We start from the raw sequence: 25,775 nt of genomic DNA, 5'->3' as shown, positions 1-25,775 counted from the left end.
CCTCCGCTCTTCTGGTCGCTCTCCTGTAGGCAGGGTTGTAAAAGCCCAGCTTGAAGCACAAAGGCAATGCTCCATGGAAAACGAGCATGTGGGGAAGACGGGCTAAATCCAGACGGACCTGCGGTTCCTGCACTGGACTCTGCACGACAGTAGCACATGGGTGGGCACGATGTCAAGTTAAGATGAGTTCAGAGCAGCTACACTTAATGCAGAAGGCAACGCTGCACACCCTATGCTCCCACTGGCAAGGCTGCTCCCAGAACTGTACCCCTGAGCAGAGGATGCTTCCAGATTTTGTAAGGCTACACAGCACCATCCACGTACCCTCAAGTCACGGCCAGCTTCTCCCACCAGTCCTGCCCCGCTCCTTTCTGCCTCCATGGCATTTAAATCCAGATGCCACAAGCAGAGCTGCGTGACGGGACGTTGCTGAAGCATCACTCGCAGCCTCAAGGGAGCCAGGCTGCACTTCCACGAGGCCTTTGCAGAGTCTAGAAGAGACTCCCTTGGGCAAAGAAAGTGCAAGTCCAGCTGGCTAGGAGTCTAACAGAGCTGTCTGGGAGAAATTATCAGTCTAGAAAAACAATTCCAGCCTGGGTTTCTTTAGATTCCCTCCTGCTTTAGTGCCTGGGAACTGGGTCCCAGCCAGCAGCTCTGAGCTCAGCAGGCAAGGGTTCTCATGAGCCAGAAGAGCATGAAGTAGATCAGCTGGTGTCAGTAGGAAGCTCGGGACGAAGGCAGAGTTTAGGAGGAATTCGACAGATATGCCCCCCTAGCTTGAATCCAAAGCAGAGATGCTCCCAGGCAACCCAAGTGTCATCCGCTAACAAATCTCCGAGCTATTTCTATCTACCATCAGCTTCACTTTCACCCGCAAATGGAAGGGTCGTGTTCTGTCCAAACCAATTTGCTCATGCTGCTATGAAACCCTGCTGAAAACAGACAGACTCCCAGTGCTTCACCCCAAAGATCACTTGAGATCTGCATATTTGCCATTCTGATGCAGCCCTCTGCAGCAAGCAAAGCAGCGAGTGCCGCAGCACAACCAAGCGCCAAGAAAGCTGCTGTTTCTCTCCCCTTTGCTGGGCAAACAAGGTGTTACCCTGGAGAAGGCAGAGCAGGTACCTGGGCCTGTCTGCAGCACACCGCCTCTTCAAGCGAGCCCAGGGCAGACTCCCTTTGCGATGAGACTAGCAAAAGGAACGGCAGCTTTAAAATAACAGGCTAGCTCAAGATGTATGCCTGTACCCTTCACACCAGCAAGGCAGCTCAGAAATCCTTCCTGCAGTTTGTTAGCAAATAAACCCTGGAAACTGCCCTGCCAAGGAGAGAAATGCCCTGCAAACCAGGGAGCTCTCAAAGCCCCAGCGAGATCAGAACTTGTGGCAGGACCCTGCAGGGAAGGATGAGGAAGCAAGACAGCTCCTTTCCCAGGGGATGAGAATGCAGCATACTTGGGGAGAGAAAAATCAAGTTCATCTGAAAAGAAAAACCACACAGTGTGAGATTGGGAAGTACATGTTTACCCTGCACCACATCAGACAGACAGCTCCTACAGAGCACCCTCCTAGGCTTCTGCGAGGAAGCCATTAGTAGCAGGGTGTTTGGTTTTTAACTAGAATCGCAGGCTTATAACAGCAGCAGGATCAGCATCAGCTAGCTGGAAAGCCTTGTCGTTCAGTCCCCAGCTCAGACAGAGCACTGCAGCTAAGAGCCCCTGGAAATGGGGCGCAGCCCGGCCGATCCCTGCCTGCAGCGGCAGCTGGGCATGGGCAGCCAGCTTGCAGCAGGGAAGCAAAACCGGGGAGGACACGACGAGTGCAGCTGCACAGCCCGAGCCTGGGCTGCCACAGGGAGCACATCTCATCTCTGCCCGGGAAAAAGACCAAGAAGGTGGCAGGTGAACCTTAGCCAGTGCAGGGCTTGGTGAGCAGATGCAAGAAGAATGCCTCCCCGCAGGCGAGGTGGGGAGAGGCAGGGATCCAAGCCCGCCAGCCCATCGGCACTGCCAGCCACGATTCACCACCCCGGAGCCTCCTGGCTCCACGCAGCTCAGTCCAAACAGAGCCCGGTCTTCTCTCCAGCGGTGGAAAAGCTGCTGCCTACAGCTGGGGTGAGGCCAGCTGACAGACCAGCCTGGGATTGTAAGACCCTCGTAAGCCAGGCAGCACCTCAGAAGCCATGAGCAGCAGGACTCTGCCACGTGCAGGCTCTCCAGCCCAGCGCTGCACAACTGCTGGGGCCAGCTCCAGCTTCTCCCCGTGCTGGCGAGCGGCCCTTGCCAGGCTCGGCAGCGCTGGCCCCTGTGGCCCTGGGCCCGAGGAACCTGCTTCGATTGTTCCCCAGGCAGGCAGGTAAAAGCGGCCTCAAATCTTGAGGGGTGCCCAGGCACCTACAGCTCCCACCCCTCTGCCCCACCGGGGTCCATGTGCAGTCTGACATCAGGACATGCAATTTGATCGGGAGGGCCAAGAGTTTCTCAACGGAGTCCAAGGGCTCAGCCTTCACAAACCAGTGAAAGCATCAGATCCCTTTGATATGGGGTCTAAACTTTGACATTCTTTTTTTTTCGATTTACTAGAGCCACTTCTAGAGGGAGAAGCTTCTCTCTCACATTCCCAGGTTTGAAGGCTTGGCCAGGACTCTCTGCCAGTACCTTTAAGGCTGGCCTGGGTTGTTGCTCGAGATCCCTCAGCACACGTAGAAGCGAAGCGGGCACTTGCTCCGATGGCGGCCCTTGCTCTACCATAAAGCAGCGCTGCCCCTAGGCTCAGCCAGCTGCGTACTTCCCCAAATAAGTGGGTGGGAAAATCCAGCCTTTGATGTTCCACTGAGCGGCTCCAAAACAAAGATGGACTACAGGAGATAAAAACACCAAACAAACTTCACAACAGGATATATCCGGTAGATAAAGTGGGAAAGAATTTCATTTCCATGGAAAGCAGACTGCATGTGGTCCATGGAATAACCAAAAGGCAGCTGTTTTCCACTTCCAGCACATGCTGCCTTTTAGAGACGTTGCACCAGCAGAGCACAAGCTGGGTGGTACATACAGAACGCCCAAAACCTGCGTTAGGGCTCCAGGAATAGCCATCCCAACAAAGCTGCTCCCTGCACGCATGCTCAGCAGGTAGCGGTTCTGGGCAAGGCAGCTTCCCCACAGCCTTATCTCAGCCTGCCCAGAGAGCAAGAGCCTTTCCCAGGTACCTGCAGCTGGACATTATCCAGCTCATCATTCACGTGGTCAGCACAACAGGCATCAGAGACAAGTAAGCAGGTTGAAAAATGTGATCTGAAAAACAGTAGCAATCCATTGCTAACGTGGATTTCGGTCCTAGAAACCAGAAGCGACGACAGACTAGCCCAGACCGAAAGAGCCGTGGCTGCTCAATCGAGAGGAATGGCATCGGAGGGGAGAGGCGATCAACTGCTTTCAAGTACGTAAGCAGCTTCTAAGCAGAAAAGGGAGCAGGCTGTTCTCCATATCAGGGTGGACAGGTAAGATGCTCCGTACAAGTTGCTACCACTGATTCAGACAGGCCATCCCAGAAAGCAAGTTTCCATCATACTTCTGTAGCCATTTTCCCACCTTTAATGACCTTTGAAGCCAGAGGAGCATTGAGAAGCTTAATAACTTTGGCTCCATCTTCCAGCAGCCCAGACCATGACACCCTCCCAGGCGGCACAGCAAAGGTGCTTGCATCAACACCATGCTCCAGCCAGGCATTTTCTGGGTCGACGGGGCAGCCTCACAAAGCTGCTTTTCTTCCCAGCTCCAGCAGGCTCACGGCCACCCCCTTCCCACTTCCTCTCACCATCCTCTTCCCCCTGAAAAGAGCCCCAGAGCTCAATAGTGACACAGATGAGCCCAGCACATGGGGCTTTGCTGCCGCAAAGCCCAGCTTAAGGCAGCAGGGAGGGAAGAAAAGAATAATGAGTGACAAGCCTCATTTGCAGTCTGGCAGTGCCACCTCTACTATCTAAGCTGCAACCAGAGAGCCCTCTGCCACCACATCTATGCAATAATTAAAACACATAAAACTGGCAGAAAAGGAAGTTTTTACAAAGCTGAAAGAAGGGCTGTCATGCGGCAAGGCTTTGTGCTGCCAGCCCTGCCGTGGTGGGCCCAGGGCTCTGTTCAGCTGAGACACAAGAGGGGAACCAGCTGGCGCGGCACGTCCCTGCGAACATCAGGGCTCGCCCAGGAAGCACGCAGATCCCTCCGCCGCACGTGGCTGCTATTCACCGCTCGAGTTCACCTGTCGAGAGAAGGCTGCAGACATCCTAGACGCCAGCGTTACGCAGCACTGCTCCAAGGAGCACCGCGTCCCCTGCTATCGCGTCCGGCCACGCAAGATGTACCGGGGGCTCAGCCTTGCAGCGCCTGCTCGGTCTAAGGCAACGGTTCTCACGAGTGTTATGAAGAGACAAAAGCCTCCACTACTAGAAGCAGCAGGACCTCTACCATTGGCATCCCTCTCATCTCGGATCTCCACTCACACGCCATGCTGAGCACCCATGAATAACCATGTCTGACCGAATCCCCTAAGTTCAGCTTTTCTGCGCCAACATGGGCCCCTAGAGAAGTCTGGGAACAAGTGACCACCTGAGTTCAGCTTAAGATAGCGAGCTGATTTGGGACCTTGCAATTCTTCTGCCTTGAGTGACAGCACAGTCCAGAGGGAAAGGTGAGGACTTGAACCACCTAACCTGAAAGATTTGGTCCAAGCAGCGGAGCACAACCCCAGCCAATGAGCAGGAGACCTGGCCAAGTAGAGCAGAATTCTGCTTTTCATGAGAAGTACCTCCAGGAGCACGGGGTACTCCTTTGGCATCCTCCAAGGAAGCTATCTCCAGCCATACTATTCCACCAAGCAAAACAGGGCTTGTTCCGAGAGCTAAATATATGCCTCGGTCCCTAGGGGTGACTGACAAACCCTGGCAACAGGACTGCAGGAACCCTGATAATATTGTAGGATTTGCCCAGCCCTCTAAGAATAACTGCACTGCCTATGAGAACATCACAGGAATTAGCTCCCTCCTGCCCACTACACCCCTGGTACCACGCAGGAGCCAGGAACCCGCTGCTCTGGGGCAGGCACTGAAAGAACGCGGATTTGCAGACTAGTTCAGCATTGCCTCAAATGGAAAATTGCTTTTTCTACAGGATTAGAAGTTTCACCCTCAGCTTCCTGCCGAGAACAGTGCAGCGCTGTGCCTGGCGCAATCCCGCCTGGGTGTCAGTGGAAAATAACCAGCAGTTCTCTCCATAAAGAGATTAAAACCTTTTTACACGAACAACAACCGACGAGGGAGGGAAGGGGAACTCTGTGGGAAGCGTGTGCGCACAGGACATCACGCTTCTACTCTTCAGGCATGAGCTGCTAAGCCAGCGGCAGCCGCCTTGGGAAGGCAGAGCCCAACTCTTCCCCAGCAGGGACCGCGCCGCGTTTCCCCAGCCATGCCAGGGCAGCGCTGCCTTTCCTCGCTGAAGCTCCACAGGCACTCTGCAACTCCGGCTCCGCCGCAGCTCCCCACCCCACAGCCTCCCACACCTCCCGTGGAGGGAGAACAGCAGCTCCCAGCCTCGCAGCACCCGAGCAAGTTCTCACAAGAAGCCCCCGGCAAGGCAGGGATGCCGGCTGCTTTCCAGCAGCCTCACACCCTTAACCACCAGACCCAGCTTTGCACCAGCGCTGCTCTTCAGCTGGGTGCCTTCCCCAGCCTGGCAGCGGTGCTGCCTCCCAAGCCTTCCCCTCTCACACCTTTTGACAAGCTCTGGCATTGCCCAAATTCTCTCCGAGAGGCACCAGTGCTGCCGGAAAGCTACCGGCATGTTACAAGCGGGTGTCTGCTTCTGCATCCAGGGGCACTCAGGGGATGCATAGCTGGCATTCCAGGCTGGCAGAGCTCTGCCCCACGTAATCCACCTGACCAGGGCACATGCCAGAACAGGTTACGCAAACAGAGCACACGCACGCCGTGAGGCAGAGCAGTCTTGGGCAGGGAAAGGGGAAAAAAAGGCTGGAGAAGGAGCTGCATCTTGGTCCGCATTTAAGGGTCCTCAAGCCAAATCCTTCCAGCTGGGGTGCAGAGCACTCTGACCCTTCCAGCTCACCGCCAGCAAGTCAGTATGACAGAAATTTGTCCTTTCTGTGCACTGCAGAGGGAGAAAGAAGAGATTCAACCCCATCTCCTCGTCTTGCCCCAGCTCCCCCAGAGGCAGGAACGGAGCAGGGCTCTTCTGCCAGCATTACCACCCTTGTCTGGCCACGGCAACCAAGAAGCAGGACACGTGCTCAAATGGGACTCGCTGGGATGCTGCTGCATCCCTCTCCCTTCCTCCCGACCTGCAGCGCGGAGCAGTGCGGGGAGAGGTACGCTGCGGATGGAGCACTGCCCACGGCCCACTTGGCCAAGCAATCACTCGCCCCAAAACCCGCAGCCTGCTGGGCTGACAACGCAGGGGAGGACAGGCACAACTGAAGGGACGGCAGGCCAGGAGGGGACCGGAGAAAAAGAGGCAGCTTCTTCGGCAATTTTTTGCAGCACGAGGACCTGCCCAGCCTTGCACTGAGGAAGCCACACGCCCGCCCTGCAAACAGAGAGCACCCGAGCATGCACACACAGGCAGGCATGCAGCCTCCCCACTCCTCACAGGCTGGGGCACACCAGGCCACCCCAGGAGGGAGCACTGGGGGGACTGAAGCCTTGGCAACTCCCACATGAGAGCCTGGCTTTGCATCCCCCTCCCTGTGCCTGGGGACGTGTGATATGCCACTGCCATGTGAGAACCACTGCTCCCCTGCTGCAGCTCACCTTCCTCCAAGCCAAGGTGACAATGCTGGAGGAGAGACCAGAACTGGAGGAGAGACCAGAACTGGAGGAGAGACCAGAGGCCACAGTGGCAGGACCAACAACCCCTCTGGTTCATATCCTGCTGACAGCTGCTGGTAGCAGATGTTTAATGGAAGAGTGCCAGAGCCAAGCAAGGGCTGAGCAAGCCTGCCTATACCCTATACTGTCCCACGATCTGAAAATCAGCTCTTCAGGGACTTCCTCAGCCAGAACTGGCTTAATTGGCACAATTGCCAAGTAACTGATTGACCCACCCATCATGATTTTGCCTAATCCTTTTTCAGCTCCTTAATACTTCTGGCTCATACCATCCATTGGCAATAAATGCCTTAGTTTAACTTGTCTCCATGTAAGAGCGGCCTCCCTTTGAGCCTGCTGCCTAGTTCCTCCACCCCTCCAGTCTTTAACAGGAGAAAACTCACCTCTTATACACTAATCTGAATCGTGCCCCTTTACACCGACCTTCCTTTCTACGTGAAAGCCTGCCCCAAGCCAAGAGGCCCCAGGACCTGCATGGGCAGAGCCGTGGGCTGCCCAGTCCTGCCGAGACGTGCCGACAGCAGCGCGCAGAGGCCGGGGAGATGTGCGGTGTTTAGCAGACGGGGACGTTACTCTTCAAAGGCAGGGCTGGAAACCCCTGCAGTGGGCAACCTCTGTCAGGATCTTTCCTCTCCCTGTCACGCACCCTTGCGCCCAGAGCCACCAAACCTGGGACCTGCCAGTGACACAGCAGAACCGGTGGCCCAACTCCAGCCCCACGGCTCCCTCCTCCCCTGGCCCATAGCAGCAGGCACAGGGGACCATGCACTTGGTGTCCCCAGGCACAGAGGCAAGAAGCCATGCTGAGCGACCAGAGATTTCCCTCCCCTTTGCCAAACTTGCGGGGATCCAGAAATTTGGCACCCAAGGTAGAGACTTCACCAAAGGCGAGGGAAACGCGCCCCAGAGAGCTGCCAGAGACAAAGGGCAACCTATGGAGAAGGGGTCTCTCCCCCGCCAGGGTTACGTCACCGTCACCGTATAGGGACAAGCATCTCTGTGCCATTGTTTGCAGGCAACCTCACTGCCCAGGAATGCAGGGGCCCGTGGGGGCTGGGAGATGCGCCGAGGGTGGGAAATGCTTCCTGCACACAAGCACTCGCTCCTCAGCACATCTATTAAACAAAGCCACAAGTGACCTGGCTACTTAATCCGAGGAAACGCCAGCCACCCCTGGAGTCGAGGGCTGCTAGACAACAGCGGCTCCAGCACCCAGCCCCAGGTCTGGCTGCAGGACCCCACGATCAGAGCACCAGGTCACACAAAGCATGCACAGATGCAGGAGCCGTATCTGCACACGCCTGGGGCCTGAAGCTTCCCCATACCTAAATCCACCTTTTATCCAATCCACTTAGTTATACATCCTCCGAGACTTTCAAATACTAAGCTGATGCTTTGCTTGCTGCAGAGATGCCCTGTAAGAACTACCTGAGCTTTGGTTTATGGCTTACTTGGCACTACTGATGAAAGCAGCCCCCAGGCTTTCGTGACACATTAAAACTCGTACTGAGGAACAGGTTGCTCCCTGCAGAGAAGCAGGGATGGGGTAGGAGAGAGGGAGCAGCAGGCTGTGGGGTGGGTATGGGGCTGCAGGCCACGTGGGAGACACAGCCCGTGGTCACCGCACCCCCAGACGCCAGCCCAGGCAGAGTCCACCCCAGCGCAGGCAAACACCTCTCTCCCGAGGCCCTGCACCCATCGGCGTGCCTCTCCGCTGCGCTGATATTCCGACCGCAAGGCAAAGGCAGCAAGAAATAGGGGATTTCTGCAAGTCTCGGTCTCTGTGCTTAGTCTGGGACAAGTTTGTTAGGAAAGCAACCACGCTGAAGGAAGCAGAAGCGCCCACCTAGACGGAGCTCAAATGGCTCCTCATCACAGAGTTTCCCCATGCAACTGCCAGGAGCTTCCACTGATCCTAGTTTATCTCTTAGATAAACAGCATCAGTTAAAACAATTTGCTCAGGGATTTTATCACTACATAAACAGACAGCCCAGTGTAACAAGGAAAGCTGAGAGAGAAACTGGCTGTAAGCAGGAGATGGACAAATAAAACAGACAAAGAACATGTTTTCTCAAAGGCTGACTCCCCAAGAGCACAACTGTCCCAAATGAAGCTACAGCCTACCCCAGGCCAAGCTCTCGCCAATCCCAAGCCACACGAATGGCTCCCACAGCCTAGCCAAAAGGATCTGCTTGGGTAATTAACGGAGGAAGAGAACTCAGTTCTGACCCCATAGCCTTGATAGATCTGTTGATTAGTAAGGTTTTCAGGTACCAACAGAATTTGAAGTAAGTGGCAGAAAAAGGATTCAGCCCAAACAAATCCCCTGGCAAAATATCACTGCAGAAGAGATGGAGCCACAGTACAATCCCCCACCTCCTGTAGAAGAAAAATGCTCCTCGGCCACCATGAGAAAAATGCCACTGAAAACACTGAAGAGGATCCCAATTATGTAAAACATGACAGCGAAGGAGCCGTTCCCTCTGGGAGGGCACACAGGGAAGAGCAGAATCCCCAGACACTTGCCCTGGTCTGTAACCGGACTGCAGCACCCCGCAGCACCCCACAGCACAGCCAGGCGGGGGGCACGGCCAGCCCTCTCCAGCTCCTCTCCCGCTGGGTGTCCGTTTCAAATGCAGCCATCTGGGAGTTACAGGATCGGTCCCAAATTCAAAGCAAGGACCTTTCTGGTCTCCCGCGTAATGCCAGGCGCTGGGTTTTCCCCAGCGATCACTGTACGAGCATCTAAAAAAATCAGTGTATGTCCTCTTCTACCAGCCACCAAGAGAAAGAAGGCAGCACTGCTTAGCATCGCAGGAGCAGGGACCCAGAGAGGGGTCAGGGGATCAGCAAGAAGAGACCACCCCACCCACACCGGGGAAGGATGCCAGCCCTGCCCGCACCCCCGGGCGGTCAGTGCCACCACTGCCGCTGGGCCACCGGCCCAGCACAGCTGGGAACGCCTCGCTCCCCACGCCGCCCCTTTCCTTCGGGCAGGCTGCTCCTCCTACACCTCGCTCCGCAGATCCCATGGAGCAAGGCTTCTCCTGCCAGCCTACCTGGCTGAGCTATGACTGGAATGCCGCCCCTGGCTGCCCGCCCGGCCGCGCAAGAGCGGATTAAGGTCTATCGGCAGAAAGGTGCAAGGGGGAGGGCTGGTACTGCCAGCACGCGGTGCCCCGCCAAGCCCAGGGAAGCACCTCTCTCCCCGGCTGGCTGCACAGAGGGTCAGGGAAATGGCCTCCAGACAGAGAAACCCTACGAAGGGGTCCAAAACCACCCCTGCCCACCCTGCTCTCAGGGGTGCGAGATGCACACCTCACGCTTTGCTCCCTCCCCGCAGGTTTCTCGCTCAGCCTCCGCGGGTACCCGTGGGACACGCTGCCCAGGGGACGAGGCCAGGGCAAGCCCCAGCCTGCCCTGACCCTCGGGGGCAGCTACAGACCCCCGGGCAGAGCCCCGCAGGTACCGCTGCAGGCACTGCAGGAGCGGGGATCTCAGCACCGTGGAAAAGGCAACAGACCCCAGCCCATGGTACTGATAAAGAGAGCCCCAGGTACCGAGGCACAGCCCCCAGGACACGCTCTAACCTCTTTTTCGCTCCTCTTCTTTCTTCCCAAGCTCAAACGATTTTTGCTTTCCACAGGAACGAGGAATCTCACCACGTGAACAGAGAACACAGAGAGCTGGAAGCACACCTCACAGCTCCAACGGGTCAGTTCGATTTCCCGCGTCCATACCCATCGCTGCCGGCTGCCTCCTGAGCCACACAAGTCAGGAAAGTTTGTCTGGGGCTGTCCCGCCGAGGTGGGAAGCCAGGATCCAGCTTGCCTTACGCAGGCAGGCGATTCATTCGGATCACTTTTACACCCTCACCACCACTTCTTTGGGGCTGATGCTTCCGTTGTAATGCAGTTATTCCTTGATTTTACAGAAGTACTTGAAGGCCTGAACTGACCCAAGGCCCCAGAGCATTGTTTGCTTCCCAGAAACAGAGCGAGATACAGCGCTTCTTGGCCAAGGAGAACAGCTTCAGAGCCAAGACAATCACAATTTGGCAGTTGAGTCAGAGTTGGCAAGCAATGTATTGGTTGATTTTTTTCTCCCCCCTGCCCTCCAGTGACTTCTCTTCTGCAGTTTGGGGGTTCAGAAGAACTGCAAGTGCTGGAAGGGCAAAACTTACTCAACCCTTTGGTTACCAAAGCTGAGCACCCAGCAGTTTCTGTTCTGGTAGGAGTTAACACACACCCAGACAGGCTCAAGGCTTTGGCTTACAATCCTCCACCTGCAACAAACATTGCCACAAGCACAAGAGGCTGGGAAAAAGCTTAAAGACTAGTTTTCAGAACATGAATTTAGCCTCAGATGGGGGCTTCAGTTCCACACCACACAGCACGCACGCAACAGTGGCAAGCGGTTACAAACAAACTCTTGAGCATCCCTCCTGGCCTTGGGGTTCTGCAGCGTGAGCTGTCCTCCCAGTCTGCACCTCTATTTCAGAGGAATGGATAAATTGTATTGGTGGCATTTATGCTAGAAGGAAGACAGGAACTAGCTCTAGCCATGCTTCTCTTCAACTCAAGAGCTGAGGAAGTCCAATTTCAATGCTTCTTCTATGTGCTTACTCCTCCAGACCAGCAAGGATGCTAGGATTTTATACAGGCAGAGAAAAGAACATCCAAGGCATAACATCCGAGACCATTTTTGGCAGCCCACCTCGGCACCATGCATGCACGATCAGCATGCAGCCCCGTGCTCTTGTTGCTGTAGATGGAGTCGGGAACAGGCTGATTGTGGGCAGCCTAAAAGGCCGAAGGAAAAGCCGGCAGGAGGAAACTCAAAGCACATCTACATTGCCAGCGCATCCAAGGGAGTGCCATAGCAGGGAGAGTCCCAGGGAATCCACAAATAACAGGAAAGAGCCCCCAGCGACTCAGTGCTACGGCAGCGAGGATCCTGAACAGCCCCTCAAGGGAGATCTCCCCCGCCATCAGCTCTCCTCCCATTTTAGGTGCCAACAGCCTGGCTACCCATCTGCGCAGCTCTGGTATTCCGGCTGCGGCGCGAAGTGTCTGCCCCATCCGTTCACAGTCAAGATGCAGGGGGGTAATCCCAGTTATCCTGAGCTTTCCCCTTCTACTGCTGGCAGCCATGAGCAGCCCACCGAGTTCAAACTCCTGGCTCCCATTCCCTGCTTGGTCACAGACCTGCTCTGCCAACTGGGACCATATTGCTGCTTACTTGCCGTACCTGTCTCAGTCTGCAGAAACGCAGACAGCACCAAGGGGAGTGAAATGGCTCGTTAACATGGGCAAATTGCTTTAAAGCCCTTAAAGGAAAAGATAACTCGCTTCGCTCTGTTCTCCAACAAATTCTGAGGCTCCACGCTTCCCTCTCTCCTCAGGAGGAGCAGTTTGGATGAGACCAACTCCAACCCAAAGCACTCCTGCGTGTCTGAAGAGAGTTGCGAGCCGGTCTCCATGCTGGTCTGGCCCTGCTCACCTGAAACACAGAACTGAGGACTAAATACCCAAAGAGAGGCAACGCACTTAGCAGTGCGGAGATCAGCAAAAGCTCCCTCAGCCTTTTTCTGTTCCCCTTGTTTTAATTGAGTATCACCCACAAATCAAAGATGCTGAGGCACAGCCAGTCCTCCAGTTCACTTAAGCTAATTAGCATCCCTGCAAGACAGAGAGCACAGTGGTCTAATATTAGACAGAAGATGCACTTACAGCCCATCAAGATGACACAACATCCTCCGGGAGTGTGCAGCTCTCTTCTAACATCCAGTACTGTGCAGGGGAAAAAAAAAAATGGGATAGGAAGAGGCAGTCGGTCATGGAAGATGTTAAGGTTTGCCTCCTGAATCTGGAGCGGGGCAGCAGAGCCATTTTAACCTGCTTTCCTTCTCCTGAAAAGGCAGCCCAAGATGAGATATTGGAATAAGCAAGCTACAGAGCGGGGCTACAAGCAAAGCCCAGCTGTGAAAGAGCACCACTAGCCTCTAAACAGCGAGTAGCAGTGCCGATCCTCTTTCAGGGCAGAAATCCACTAAATCCAAGAAATCCAGCTAAATCCACGTGGCCTCAGCTTGAGGAGAAAAACCACTGCCTAGTTGCTCTAAGAATGACACACGCAGACTCCCCTCTGCAGCGTGCCAGGCAAACACCAGCCACGGCTCCTACCGCGCCAGCTAAAGACAGAGTTAACAGACACCGTTACAGCAGTTTGTGTTGCAAAAGACCTTTTATCAGCAGGCTTCTGCGCGATCCACGAGATCTCTGCTGCCTGGCATTACCTCTGGGACAGGACAAAGCGGCTGTGTGTCAGTGCAAGGCAACGCAAACAGGCGGCACATTTACCGACCAGAGAAAGCAGCTTTCAGGTGAAGCTGCAATAGGGACCTAAGCAGGCAAGGGGAATTAACAGGGCTGGGATCTGGGCAAGGCACAAGAGCTCATACAGAGGTATCGGTCAGCTCAAGGCCTCAGCTGCAATGCTGATGGAGATCATTCGTAAAGCAACCAAGCAACAAGAGAAGGTGGGCGAGGCACTGGGTGGGAGAGCGCGACCTTCGGAAGAGCAGCAATTCACACCCGCACACCCGGCCACGCGGTTCAGCTTGCCATGGTTTAGCAAGATTAACAGAGACTGACGTGGCTGCTGGACACGGGAGGAGCCAGGGGAGTAAAAATTAGAAGCGAATAAGAAAAATTGGTTTGAAACCTCACACATTCTTATTCACTTTGTAGTCTGTGCTGCAGCCAGACTGAAATTAGCCAAATTGGGTATGAATTATTGAAAGCACTAGAGTCCCATTTCCTTTGCTAATCAAAGAAAATTATTCCAGGGAGCTGAAAATGCAGGAAGATAAGCAGTTTTTCAAGGAAAAAAGAAAAAGGCACTGCTAGAATGTCTTTTGTAAGAAAGGAGCAGCTTGCAGAGCACCATTCACCTCCTCCAGTCCACAGCCCATCAGGGAGAGGAGGCTGTCCATCCAGTCCTGGGGCACAGGACCACTCCGTCCCCACCCTGGCCACACAGCACATCAAAGAGCTCTCCTGCTCCTGGAAGTCATCCCAAAGGAATGCAGGATCTTTGCAGAGTGTTTAATAGATAAACAGACCAAAGTCCCACTCTGGGTAAGGATTAGCAGGGAGCAAGCCCGGGCGGGTGCTGGCAGTTCTGGCAGGCGCCTGGCAGCTCTGACGGGCAGAGCCCCGCGGTGCTCACGGGCAAAGGCTGGCCCGGCCGGTGCTGCCTGTCGCCACGCCGCAGCTCCGGACAGCCCGAAGGCTGGGGCAGGTCAGCTCTGTCCTCCCCACCAGCAGAGCCCAGCTCCCAGGCTTCGTATGGAAACCAGATGAGTACCGAGCCATCTCCCTCGCATCCCTTCTGCTGGGATGGCTTCTGTGGCTACCTGGGCTGACCCGTGCGCCCGTATGCCACAGCCCTCAGCCACATAGAGCCCGAAACAAAACAGCGTGAGCCTTGCTAAAGGGAGAGCATCGCCCGCCTCAAGCAGCAGGACCCGGCAATTTGCAGAGAGAAAGAGAACATCGAGTTCTGCCCCTGCCACAAAGGCAAGAGCCACTCAGTCCTAGATGGCTGCAAATTGGTTACAGCATTAAAACAATCCAGACTGATACATGTGACTGTCTGGCTGCATTCTGCAAGCAGCCACACCTGTACATTTAATTTACGCTTCCAGCACATAGAGTGTGACAGGGCTGACTGCTCCCTCCCATGTTTGATGCTGTCTAAAGAGATACAGAGCAGACAGGGAAACAAGTGACAGGGAAGGTTTGGACAGAAGCAGTTAAAGCACGGCAACGCCTTTTGTTAAGGTTACCGATTCGTGGCCTGGTGACACCGTGACCAGAAGCAACAGTCAGCGCTTAAAGGCTCATGCGGCACAGGCTGCCTGCGAAGCCTGGCCCCACAGCCTGCAGCATCAGCAGGGCCGACCTCCAGCACGTGAGCTAAAGCAGTGTGGGCCCAGGTGTAGGACAGGTCCCAACCTCTCAGCCAGCTGGAGGAGGGAGGGATGCATGCAGCTCCCCGTTTTACACGCTGGCTGCAGGATGGGGGCAAGGGGGTGTCAGGGAGAGGCAGTGAGACAGAAAAGCTGCACCCGAGTCCTGCCTTGCGACAGGTTATCAAGGAGTCCGAAAAACAGCTCTGCAAAGCCAGGGAATGCAAAGAGGGTGAAGGAGATGCCAGAGTCCCAAATCTGCAGGCATTCGGTTTAGGAGATGCTCAGAGGGGGAGATTCAGAGCCAGCCTTGTCAAGAGGAACAGTGACGCCTGACAGCAGGAAGCGTCACTCCACTGGCACCCACTCCCCGCAGCCCCCGCAGGGGCATTTGCGGGGGGATTTCCTCTCGTGCACGCAGCCCCCAGCACCAGCACCAAAGGCTTCACGCGCCCACGGAGGAGCTCCCTGCAGCAACCCCCTGCCTGGGAGCACCGCAACGCAGCTCTCGCCAAGTCCCCTGAGCGAGGCTGATGCTGTGCAAGCATCCTGCAGTGAGAAGCACCGAAAGAAGGCTGCAGGGACTGAAAGTGGGACACTGAGAGGTTTCAGAGGGGTGCCCTATGGGAACTCACAATACCTTTCCCACTCCCATATCCCTTCCCTTCTACCCCACGTCTGTACAAGAAGGATGAAACGGAGAATGCTGCTTCCCCGTGCGTTCCCACCAGCCAGGAGGTGATGTACTAGCCCCGGATCAGCACCGGCCAGTACCTAGCAGTTCAACAGGAAACCACGCCGCAGAAGGAGGCACAGAGCCTGCCAGAGCCCGCAGCAGCAGCGGCTCGCCTCCGCAGCACAGCAGACAGCAAGCCCCCAAGTTATTAGAGAAGCAAACAAACCAAAAGCAGAACCAAGAGCACATGGCCAGGGCCCAGCACTTGTCATAACTGCACAGCCGGCACCGCCAAGAGATACGCCGTCTGTGCTGCTGACCAAGAAGCCCTAGTCGATCCCGCAGAGAAACGCGGCAGGATGTGCCAGAGTGGGAAGTGGGGCCAAAGGAGCCTTCCCAGACCAGTAGCCTCCCCCACCACATTAAAATTCCACAGGAATTTGCTAAACAAATCAACTTTCTTAGCTACTGCCATAAACCCTTGAGATGTTCTGCATTACTAGCATAAGGGTAGAACCAGACCCTTATGCTTGGCCCACGCACAGGGCCCCCCACGCTAGCGGCGAGAGCACCTCCTGCAAACGCTGCTCCGGCCAGCGCGGCAGGGCCAGGCTGGCTTCTGCAGCATCAGCCACAGTAGCCGGCTCCATCCGCCCCTGAAGCACCAGCACCTCACCCACAAGTAAGTCCCTGCTCTCTCTCGTGCCAGTCTCCGACGTGGCAGCCCCGAGAGGAAACCTGCTCCAGCCGCGGCAGCCAGCCGAGCCGCCTGCTGTGCCCGTGCTGCCCCAGCCCACGGCCGGGGGGGCAGGAAGGGGCCCCCAGGAGTGTTCGATGGTGGATTCTCTCCTCTCACTTTACCACATTTTACAGCTGCTGGCTAACTCTCTCACCCTCCCGAGACAGAGGTGTTGATGCTGTTCTCATTATCTTCAATTCAAAACAGAGCCAAGCAGAAGGAGGAAGGGAAAAAAAAAAAAAACAAACCACACCACCAAACTTCTTTAAAAAGAAACCCACGCGCTAACCCTCTTCCAGCCCCCCCTCGCCTGTTCTGAAGCACAATGAAATGCCAGGGATAGATTAAAAAGAAATAGTTGCAGGGGTGAAGAAGGGCTGCGGAGAGACCAGAGCATGGGAAGTGACCACAGCCCAAATCACCTACCACAAACCCATGCCAGCAATTTCCTTGCTGAGGGGAGCCTACTGTGCATGCCTTACAGTCTCTGTAAGGAGCCTGAAAAGAAAATTTTGCATGGGCTGGTTTACAAGAACAAAACGTCTCAGCAGAGACCTAAAAAGAAAGAGAGGACAGAATAAAAGTGAACAGGCAGAAGACAAAACAGAATGGACAGTGTAACTTAAAGGGAGATGCTTTCAAAGCAGTCCCGCTCTCAAGTAGACGTGGAAGAACTGAGGCTGCAGGACTGGATGCAATTCTTCAACAGGACTAATTAATAGGGTTGCCACAGAGATGAAAAGTCAGAGGAAAGTTCCGGACTGGCTAGAATCAGAATTTCAGTAAGAGCTGAGTGATATTTTTAAACATATGGAGCATCTGCAGCACACTGCATGTTGAACAGAAGCCAGGGTAGCTAGCTTTACGATGGGCATCTACATGGAAAAGAGTTTCAAAGGCCTGCACGCTAGCCTCACAGCCCTGCCCCGAGACACCACATGAGTCTGGGCAACATACAGCACCCAAACAGCAACCCACAGAGCACCCAAAGGCGACCATCCCAGCACAGCACGCGTCCGCCTCGCTGCCCACCCAGAGGGAGCGGCCCCAGGCCCACGGCCGCACCAGGGCTGGGGGAGGCAACAGAGGAGCTACCGAGCGCCGTGGAAGCACAAGCACAGCACTAGCCACGACCAGTAGAGTAGCCTGGGAAGCTAACAGGTAGCCCAGAAAGGGTTTGAGATGGCTGCTACGCGTGCACATACAGGGTCAGTCCTCAGCCTTGCTCTCACTGCTGGAATCATTCCCACTGGGGAGGCAGAGTGTCACCCCCAAGACAGGTAGATCCATCCTTACCAAAAGGCTTAACCACCCCCCCCACTTGGTTCATGGGGCCTATTTTCCACATCAGCTCAGAAGCTGAGGTGACACCGCATGAGTTTAAGCACAGAGCAAGAGTTTCTTCAAGATACGTTGGACATGTTGCTCTGGGACGAGGGTCTCAAGCCACCAGCAGGACCTTCTGTTACAACGGCGCGTGCTTACTGTACCCAACGCTACCCGGTTTCACTACGTGCCGTACTTGTAAAGCCAACGTACATGGCTTTTCCCAGGAGGTTCAAAGTCCACGCACATCTCCAAAGCTAGCAAAGCAGTCTCGGCTGCGGCAACTGCACCAGCGTTAATGCAAATCATGCCACAAGCAAGGCATTATTTAAGAGGAGCTCTGGGTTCTCATTAACCAAGGCCCTAACAAAGGTTTAATCTGAACTTCCTTCCACCCAGATGTCTCAGTAGGGAGTCAACACACAGCCCCTCCCACACCATACACAAAAATCTTGATTTTCTTCAAGTGCAGTTGCGATCAAAGTGAAATACGAGACACACGCACACAAGGGAAAGATCTCACAGGGATTAGTCAGCTGTTGAACTCCAGAAGAGCGTGCTTGATGGCGTTGTTGGGGAGGGCAAGGAGAGGAAAGCACTGCACCTAGCACGGAGCCTGCTGGTGGTGTGCCCTGGGAAGCTCTAACACCTGCGCAGTGACTCCAGCCCTCTTCATGCAGTACCAGCATTCAAGGCACAAATACAGCGAGGCTGTGGCTTATCAGGCTAATTCTTTCCCCAGGAAGCCTCATCCAGATGTCTTGAAGAACAAGAGGAAATCCACCCTCGGTGCTACACGGCACTGCGTGCTGCTTGGGGCCAGCTCCCTTTCCATGCATTCCCCCACAGAGACACCAAAGCAAACATCCTCCTTCGCCCAGGGACCAGTCCAAGCCTTGTCCCAGCCTCCTGCGCAAGCCCCAGAGCCGCTCCTCTGCTCTTCCACACCAAAAAACTCCCCCCCAGGCACCCTCAGTGCTGAAGCCGGTTTGCATTTCCCTACAGCTGGTCAAAGCATTTTTACCACAATTAAGCGTAATCAAAACACTCTGGTTTTACTCTAACCTGAGCTGTTTCACAGAGATGCCCTGGTTTGAACTCCCCTCTTAGACAGGCAAGATTTTGATGTCTAGGATTTTTCCAAGCTGGAGCAACAGGAGATGAAGATACTCAAAACATTCATGTTTTTCCACTCAGCTGCCACCATTCTTCCAATTCTTTCTGCAAAAGCATTCAAAGGTTTGTTTTTAAACTTAAAGTGCAGCAAAGAGCAGGGTTCTGGGCAGCTTTGCTTTGAACCCTCCTGTGAGGAGCTGATGGGAAACAAGTCCTGGAGCTAAATTCTCAGGCTTGGAGCTCAGAAATGGTTCCCAGTGTGGCAGGAGCAGGTTCTCATGCCTGGTTTTGCAGGGCCTCCCAGAAGCCAGCAAGGCAGCTGTGCTGAGCAAGGCAAAAGGGACTTTGACAGACCTCAGGAGAGGCCTGAGCTTTGGGTAGGGCTCGAGGGAAACCGAGGTTTTGGGGTCAGTTTGTTCCACAGTCTCTACAGAAAACCTGCTAGCACCCAGCACGTACGATACTCACACGACCAGACTTCCAAGATGTAGGAAGAAGAAAAGCAAGTCCACTGGATATGACAAGAAAGGCAGGTCTATCAAGGCAAGAGAAACAGCTGCTAAGTAAGCCATATGCCAAAATAAGAATCACTGCATCTCCCCCAACCAACACATTTTGACGTACCCGAGATATTAGGAACTCAAGGTTGTCTTGTTTTTGTCATTTCTCAGCAACACCGTCTGGACAGGTCTCCATCAGTTTGGAGAAATCGGGTCCACCACCCCTGGCGAGCTGTCTGCAGGCTGTTTTCCAGCCCTCTCCAGTCCCCACTCAGGCAGGCTGACCCTATCTCTGCACGCCAACAGCATCCTGGTGAGCCATCGGGAAGAAGGGCCTAATTAGTTAAAGGAAGCAAGCTATGCAGCAAGTGATCTTCAGAGAAGAGGGGAGTCCCAGAAAGAGTCATCTGCTACCTGGCATCAGGAGAGGTTAATATAGCAGGGAGAAGAGATAAACCCACCTATAACTGCATGGACCTGCAATTTAAGCACACAGGAGGGAGAGAGAGAGTTTAGACATGCCCAGCTTTAGCACCTTCAACTCCTTGCACAACAGCATGGGAGCAACACCAAGCAAATTTTTCCTATGTTACTGCATCAGAGGGCACGCTTATAGACAAACGCATCCACTTACAGCCTGGTGCACGCAGGCACTTCACACCTCTCCCCTCCTGGGACCAGGACACCGGTACAGCTGCAAGGTATAGCACGCTGGGAATGAGTCCCATCACCACCCCGGCCCTCTGCAAGGAAAGCTGTCCATGGCTGGGATGTCCCCAACTGCAGCAGGTCCCAGCCCAGCTCACCAAACGCAGCCAGCCCCGACACACCAGGGGCTGTGACGAGCATTACACCAATGCAACACAGTTTTGAATCCTCCCCCACTAAAGGCAACAGCGGGAATGGGTCCCAGTGATAAATTCTACATTGAATCTATAGTATTAGCAGGAAAACCAGATCTCTCTTCATCTCCCAAGGGCCTTAAGGGACAACATCCTTCACCACAAATGGGAACCACCTAGCTCAACCACCCCAGCTCACGTCCAGTGTGTGCAAAACGAGCGTGCCAAAGAACACAGCAAAGTAGGTGAAGACAGAATTCTTCCAAATGTTTGCTCAGGTTTAACAAAAACAACCACACGCACACTCTTCTTTCTCCTCCCTCCCTCTCCACTAGGTGCAAGGAAGGAACAGGACGGATACCTTTCAAGTGCAAGATGGAATACAGATATATAGGCAGAAAACCTCCAGTGTCCCTCCCTCTTACAAAAACCACTCGAGACGGGTGCCTCTTAGGAGCCACTTTGCTGAACTAGCTCTGTCCCAGCTTTCCAGACTGAGAGTTCGGTCATTTACCTCTGTCAGCATTCACAGATGGAAAAAGGGGTTATGGCCTCTCCTCTGCACGTCCAAGGGGGAGGAGGGAGCCAATCTGCATGTTTATTTGTTGTCTGTGCAGAATTCCTGCATTCCTTCCCTTGTTTACTCATCTGCTCTCAGGACAGACTCAGACCCCAGCAAAGGGCTTTTGGGGCACCACATTCCCCCGTGAGCTCGGAGCGCTTGCCAGAACACAGGACAAGCATAAAGGGGGAAGAGAGAAGCCAGCGAATGGGTCATTACAGAAGTATGTTTGTTTTCAAGGTGGTTGGGCAGCAAGTAGAAGATCAATTCTCTCCAGATCTGCTCTCCATAGAGGCGCGTCTCCACGCCCGGAGGTCTAAGACCCTATTAAAGAGCACATATGGGCTGTCTCTCCCTCGGCTCTTCCCAACAGCTATGCCGTTACACCCACAGCAGCACCGGTAACTCAGCCACTCTCTTTGGCAGGGGCATGTCGGCACTCCCCACGTCGTCCCGCAGACAGCTACAAGTCAGCCCGCAGTCCCTGTGCTGAGCATCAATACGGTGCACGTGTACTCCGTAAGCACAGCACATTACAACCCTCCGCATCTGAGCTCTTTTGGGAGCAGACGCAAAGTCTCCAGAGAGATTAACGTGCAAGGGATACAGGGCTTCGCCGTGACGATACAGAAGCACAACCTCATACCCCCCAAAATGACTTAGCTGCTCGGCTTGGTTCTGACTTAGTTATACCTCGGAGAAGCAAGCTTTACCCCCAAGCAGAACTCGGCTGGCTTCTTGGATCCCTACAGGAGTCCGCAAGGCTGACGTGGCAAGCAAGGAAGCTCAGAGACAGAGGATGCTAGGGGTGACTACCATGAAGGACGGGCCCTCACCACAGGATTAACCCCTTAACTTATTAGCTGTAAACCTACAGGAAAACCTAACTCAGGTGTGAGGAGTCTAAATTCCCTGGTAAGTGCCTGCCACACACTTGTGTCAGGACAGGACTTGCCGTGGGGATGCTCCCAACCACATCAGACTCATCACAGAGGGGAGCGAAAACCGGCATCAAACCTGGAGCAAAAATAAGATAAAATAACTTTGCTCGGCTGTACCTTGGTTGCAACCACTGCCTTTGACAACAAGGTCAGTGCCAGGCACTGTCCCTGTGACAAGTGAGTCCACAGAGCAGCACGACTCTACCCCAGACACACGTAGAACAGGACTGATCCGCCTCATCACCAGCGGGATCATTTGCCCATCAATCATTCACAAGCTAGGTGCACAAGGTGGTCAACAGAGCCAGGGCTTGGCCGCTGCTGCATCTGCGTGCTCAGAGCAGCCCAGGGAAAGCCAGGCACCCATGCTCCAGCCTCACCTTCCACGCAGTGCTCCACCTCCTCCAGGTTGCGCAGCGTTATCCGCATGAGGCTGGAGTTCAGCATCAGCTCATTGCGGTGTGCCGGCCACATGTACTGCGGGGCAGGGTTGACGAAGAAAATCCGCGTGTCCCCAGTCGAGACTTGGTTGTCACAGATTAACGGGTCCCCGAAGCCACCAATAACCACCTTGTTCCCACCATCCAAGAGGATCTCGTGAGTGACGATGTCTTTGCCTTTCAGATAACGCCAGACTCTCACCTTGAACGAGAGGGAGAAAGAGCACGTGAGACCATTTCACAGCCACAAACAATTGCCACCTTCCGGCCCAGTTAATTTTTATCACGTTGTCACAAGATGCACAGGAGCGGTTCAGGCTGGCAAAGCCTTCCGGCAGAGCTAATTTCATTAGCCATCCCTCTAAAAGCACAAAACGCGTGGGCAACGAAGACTAAAGCACATACTACTCTTTCTGCCAAAGCTGCACCCAACTCCCCAGCCCAGGGACTTGGCACCCCGGCCCCTTCCCCACACAGCCTCGGGGGGAGCGAGGGGACACAGGCCTCGGGTCGCAAGGGGCCCCTCAGCCCCGCGGGTTCTCCAGCGAGGGACAGAGACCCCTCGTCCCCCAGCGCCCATCTCTCCCCTTTGCACCGGGACACGCTGCCCTTAGCGCCGAGACCCAGGATTTGCCTTCGGCTGGGCCCAGCGCCTGCTACCAAGCGCGCTGCTGGCCCAGTCGCTGCTGCTAGAGGCTCAAACAGCCCGATGAAGAGCTGCCCCGCACCAAACCCTCTCTCGAGCCACCTCGGCTCACCTCCCCGGAGGCCCTCTCTGCCCACGGAGGCAAACGAACCCAAAATGGCCCCCATAAGTGATGAGGAGCAGCTGAGGGACCTGGGGTTGTTCAGCCTGGAGAAGAGGAGGCTGAGGGGAGACCTCATCGCTCTCTACAACTGCCTGAAAGGAGGCTGTAGAGAGGTGGGGTCGGTCTCTTCTCCCAGGTCACAAGTGATAGGGCGAGAGGAAATGGCCTCAAGTTGCACCAGGGGAGGTTTAGACTGGATATTAGGAAATTTTACTTCACGGAAAGGGTTGTCCAGCACTGGAACAGGCTGCCCAGGGAAGGGGTTGAGTCCCCATCCCTGGAGGTATTTAAAAGCCGTTTGGACGAGGTGCTTAGGGACATGGTGTAGTGGTGGGCTTGGCAGTGTTAGGTTTACGGTTGGACTCGATGATCTTAAAGGGCTTTTCCAACCTATATTCTGTGGTTCTCCTTCCTCTCCTCTCATAACCAACCCCAGGGAGGGCTTGCCTTCCCCACCCCAAGTGCAAACACCCAGCAAGCCGCTGGCATGAAGGATCCCGGGGCTGGCAGAGGGTAGCAATGCCCCTTTCTTTTGTTCGGGCAAGAACAATGGCTCCAGATAAGCTGCCACTTCTCAGCAAACACTTGAGGGCCACCAGCAGGCACCGCTGCTATCTGGACACCCAGAGACCAGCCCCCGCAGCGCAGGGAAGTCCAGCAAGGCTGGGGCTCCCACGGGACAGCGGAGCACGAGCAGCCAGGCAGAGGTGGGGTGGGAGAAGGGGAGAGCAGACCCCGGCAGCCTCTGCGGCACAGCTCAACTCTGCCCAGGAAGGAGAAGGAGAAGCCTCTGCTGCTGTTTTGCCTCTGCTGTACACGACCAGTAAGGCAGAGGATGAGTTAATCAACCTTTTCCCTCTGATACTGTTCTAACCTTTATGGCCACAACAGCCATTTCAGTTGCCACATGATTGGTTACGGCAGGGAACGCTGCTCTCCAACAAGGGACACTGAACTTAGCCAGGGGAAGCTGGCAGAGCCATCAACCAGGAAAATAATTTATTTAAAAAAAAAAAAAATCACAACTGACCTGGTCCTGCCCATTACTAATAAAGAATTCAAAGTCATAGCAGGAGATCCACTCCTGGACTGGACAGTTGGACAAAAGCAAGATCCACCTCCACTCACCCTTTCCACATACATGAGCTGGAAGCCTGACCTCTGCAGGGACAGGGACGTGGTTCAAGCCCTGTAAGGGCAGCACGCAAATCTCAGCCTTGCCAGAGGAACCCCCCCTTTACTCCCAGGCAGCATCATTCGAGGTGACAGACTCCAGCTGGTACAGTTCTCCCAGAGATATCCTGATTTGCACCAAAAATCTCAGTGGTGAAATGTTATCAAGGGAGAAGAAAACACTTCTGAATGAAAAGAGCTTTGAAGGGAACATGAAACGGCTGGAAGCCCCCAACCAGGGAAGGCTGCACAGCTAAGGAGAGCACTGTCCGTCCGGGGGGAGGCTCTGAACGGTGGCACAAGAGCCTTAAAACAGGGGCAGGAGGCGGCGGGTGGGTTGGGTGAATGAAAGAAGGGAGTCTTCTGGCTCTGACAAGGCACTGGTACCTTGGGAAAACGAAAGGCAGAGCAGATAACACTCCATGTAGAAACGTCAATGGCAACTTACGTTCCTATAAATGACTAAAGAAAACCTTTGCGTTAGCAGATTGAATTTACTAAAATACATGGAGGATTTGGCAGTAGGAGCCTATTTCCCTTTACTCATCCAAACTTCAGGAAAAAAAAAAAATGAGTCCTGGCCACGAGAGTTAGTCCCACTCGCCTCCTTTCCACTGCCAGCAGTCCTACAGCAGTCTCCCTAGACCTCACTGCTGGCTCATGCCCCTGCCTAAAAAAGGAGAGATCTGCAGGCAACTGCAAGCCAACCTCTCTCCAGTGCCACGCTCTCCGCAGCAAACTCCCCAAAAGAAACACCAGCACAGGAGGGAAGAAACAGCCCTAAAATTAATCTTTAGCGCACACGGGACACCAGAGGTATGTCCCCATCCACTCCCTAGGTTAGAAATCCTCCTCCTGCTGCTGCAATCCTCTTGCAGGGGAAACACGGCACAGAGCGGAGTCGGCAAGTTGCATGTAATAGGAACAGCTCATCAGAGAGCTGCCTGAGGTTTCAGCTTGGAGCAAGGGCAGCTCACTGCAAGGGTGGCTGCCGTAGCACATGGGCATTACTGTGACCACAGGCATCCCTGGCCTGGAATGCTCGGAGCATGCTTTACCACGCTCCCTCCCAGCATCTCCCCTCCTACCGCAGCCTGAGTGCCCAGTCACCTACGTTCCCCGCTGTCTTCACCGCCCAAAGAGCACTTCAGCACACCGTGCCAAGCACCAAAGCGGTCAGGGAGGTGGTGGCTCAGAGATAAGGGGGCTCTTGATCCCCCTCTCTGAAACAGCCACGCACGTACGTACTTTAAGAGTGCAATTCCAAAGAGAACGCAAGGGGCAGAGAAAGGATGCTCACATGCACGTGGGCACAGGTCTCTCCCAACCTTGGGAGACAGCGGGAGGCAGAGAGTTGTTCACGCTACAGCTTCTACGCCTGACATTGGGGTTGCGGTGGGGGGACTTGTTACAGTTGAGGAGGAAAGCACAGAGCAGACATTATCCCACTCTCAAATGAACCATTTTTACAGTTATCTGCAACTGCAGCTCACTGGCCCCTGCCCTGCACGGTCCTTCAAGTGCATTGTGTCCCCCTCTGGGCTTGAGACCATCCAGACGGAGAGACTCTTACTCTTTGCCAAAGACCTCCGTCCCGTTACTCAGTGACTACAGAAGACACACAAAGATCTGATACTGCAAAGTTCAAATAAGAGGGTAAAAACATGTTGGGGGCTAGGGGGAATGCAAGTCTCATGACCTTCAATCAATCTTGTAATTTCTTGAAGCCCTAACTCCAGAATTTCAGGGGTGTGAGCTCAGCACTATCTCAGTGCTGA

The 25,775-nt window shown here is 54.5% G+C and overlaps 1 protein-coding gene across 2 annotated transcripts in view; it reads right to left on the bottom strand.

Annotated features, from left to right (window-relative positions):
- Positions 1-25,775, bottom strand: part of AGRN (agrin) — a 129,704-nt gene that overhangs the window by 98,306 nt on the left and 5,623 nt on the right. For both annotated transcript variants that reach the window (XM_075520225.1, XM_075520226.1), the window contains exon 2: positions 21,956-22,217. In XM_075520225.1, the coding sequence (XP_075376340.1) occupies positions 21,956-22,217 (262 nt within the window). The remainder of the gene's footprint in view (positions 1-21,955; positions 22,218-25,775) is intronic.

This window comes from Mycteria americana, chromosome 18 (genome assembly GCF_035582795.1).
Source record: "Mycteria americana isolate JAX WOST 10 ecotype Jacksonville Zoo and Gardens chromosome 18, USCA_MyAme_1.0, whole genome shotgun sequence".
Lineage (NCBI taxonomy): Eukaryota > Metazoa > Chordata > Aves > Ciconiiformes > Ciconiidae > Mycteria > Mycteria americana.
Note: the sequence above shows the minus strand (reverse complement) of the source record. Positions and strands in the feature narration are given on the sequence as shown.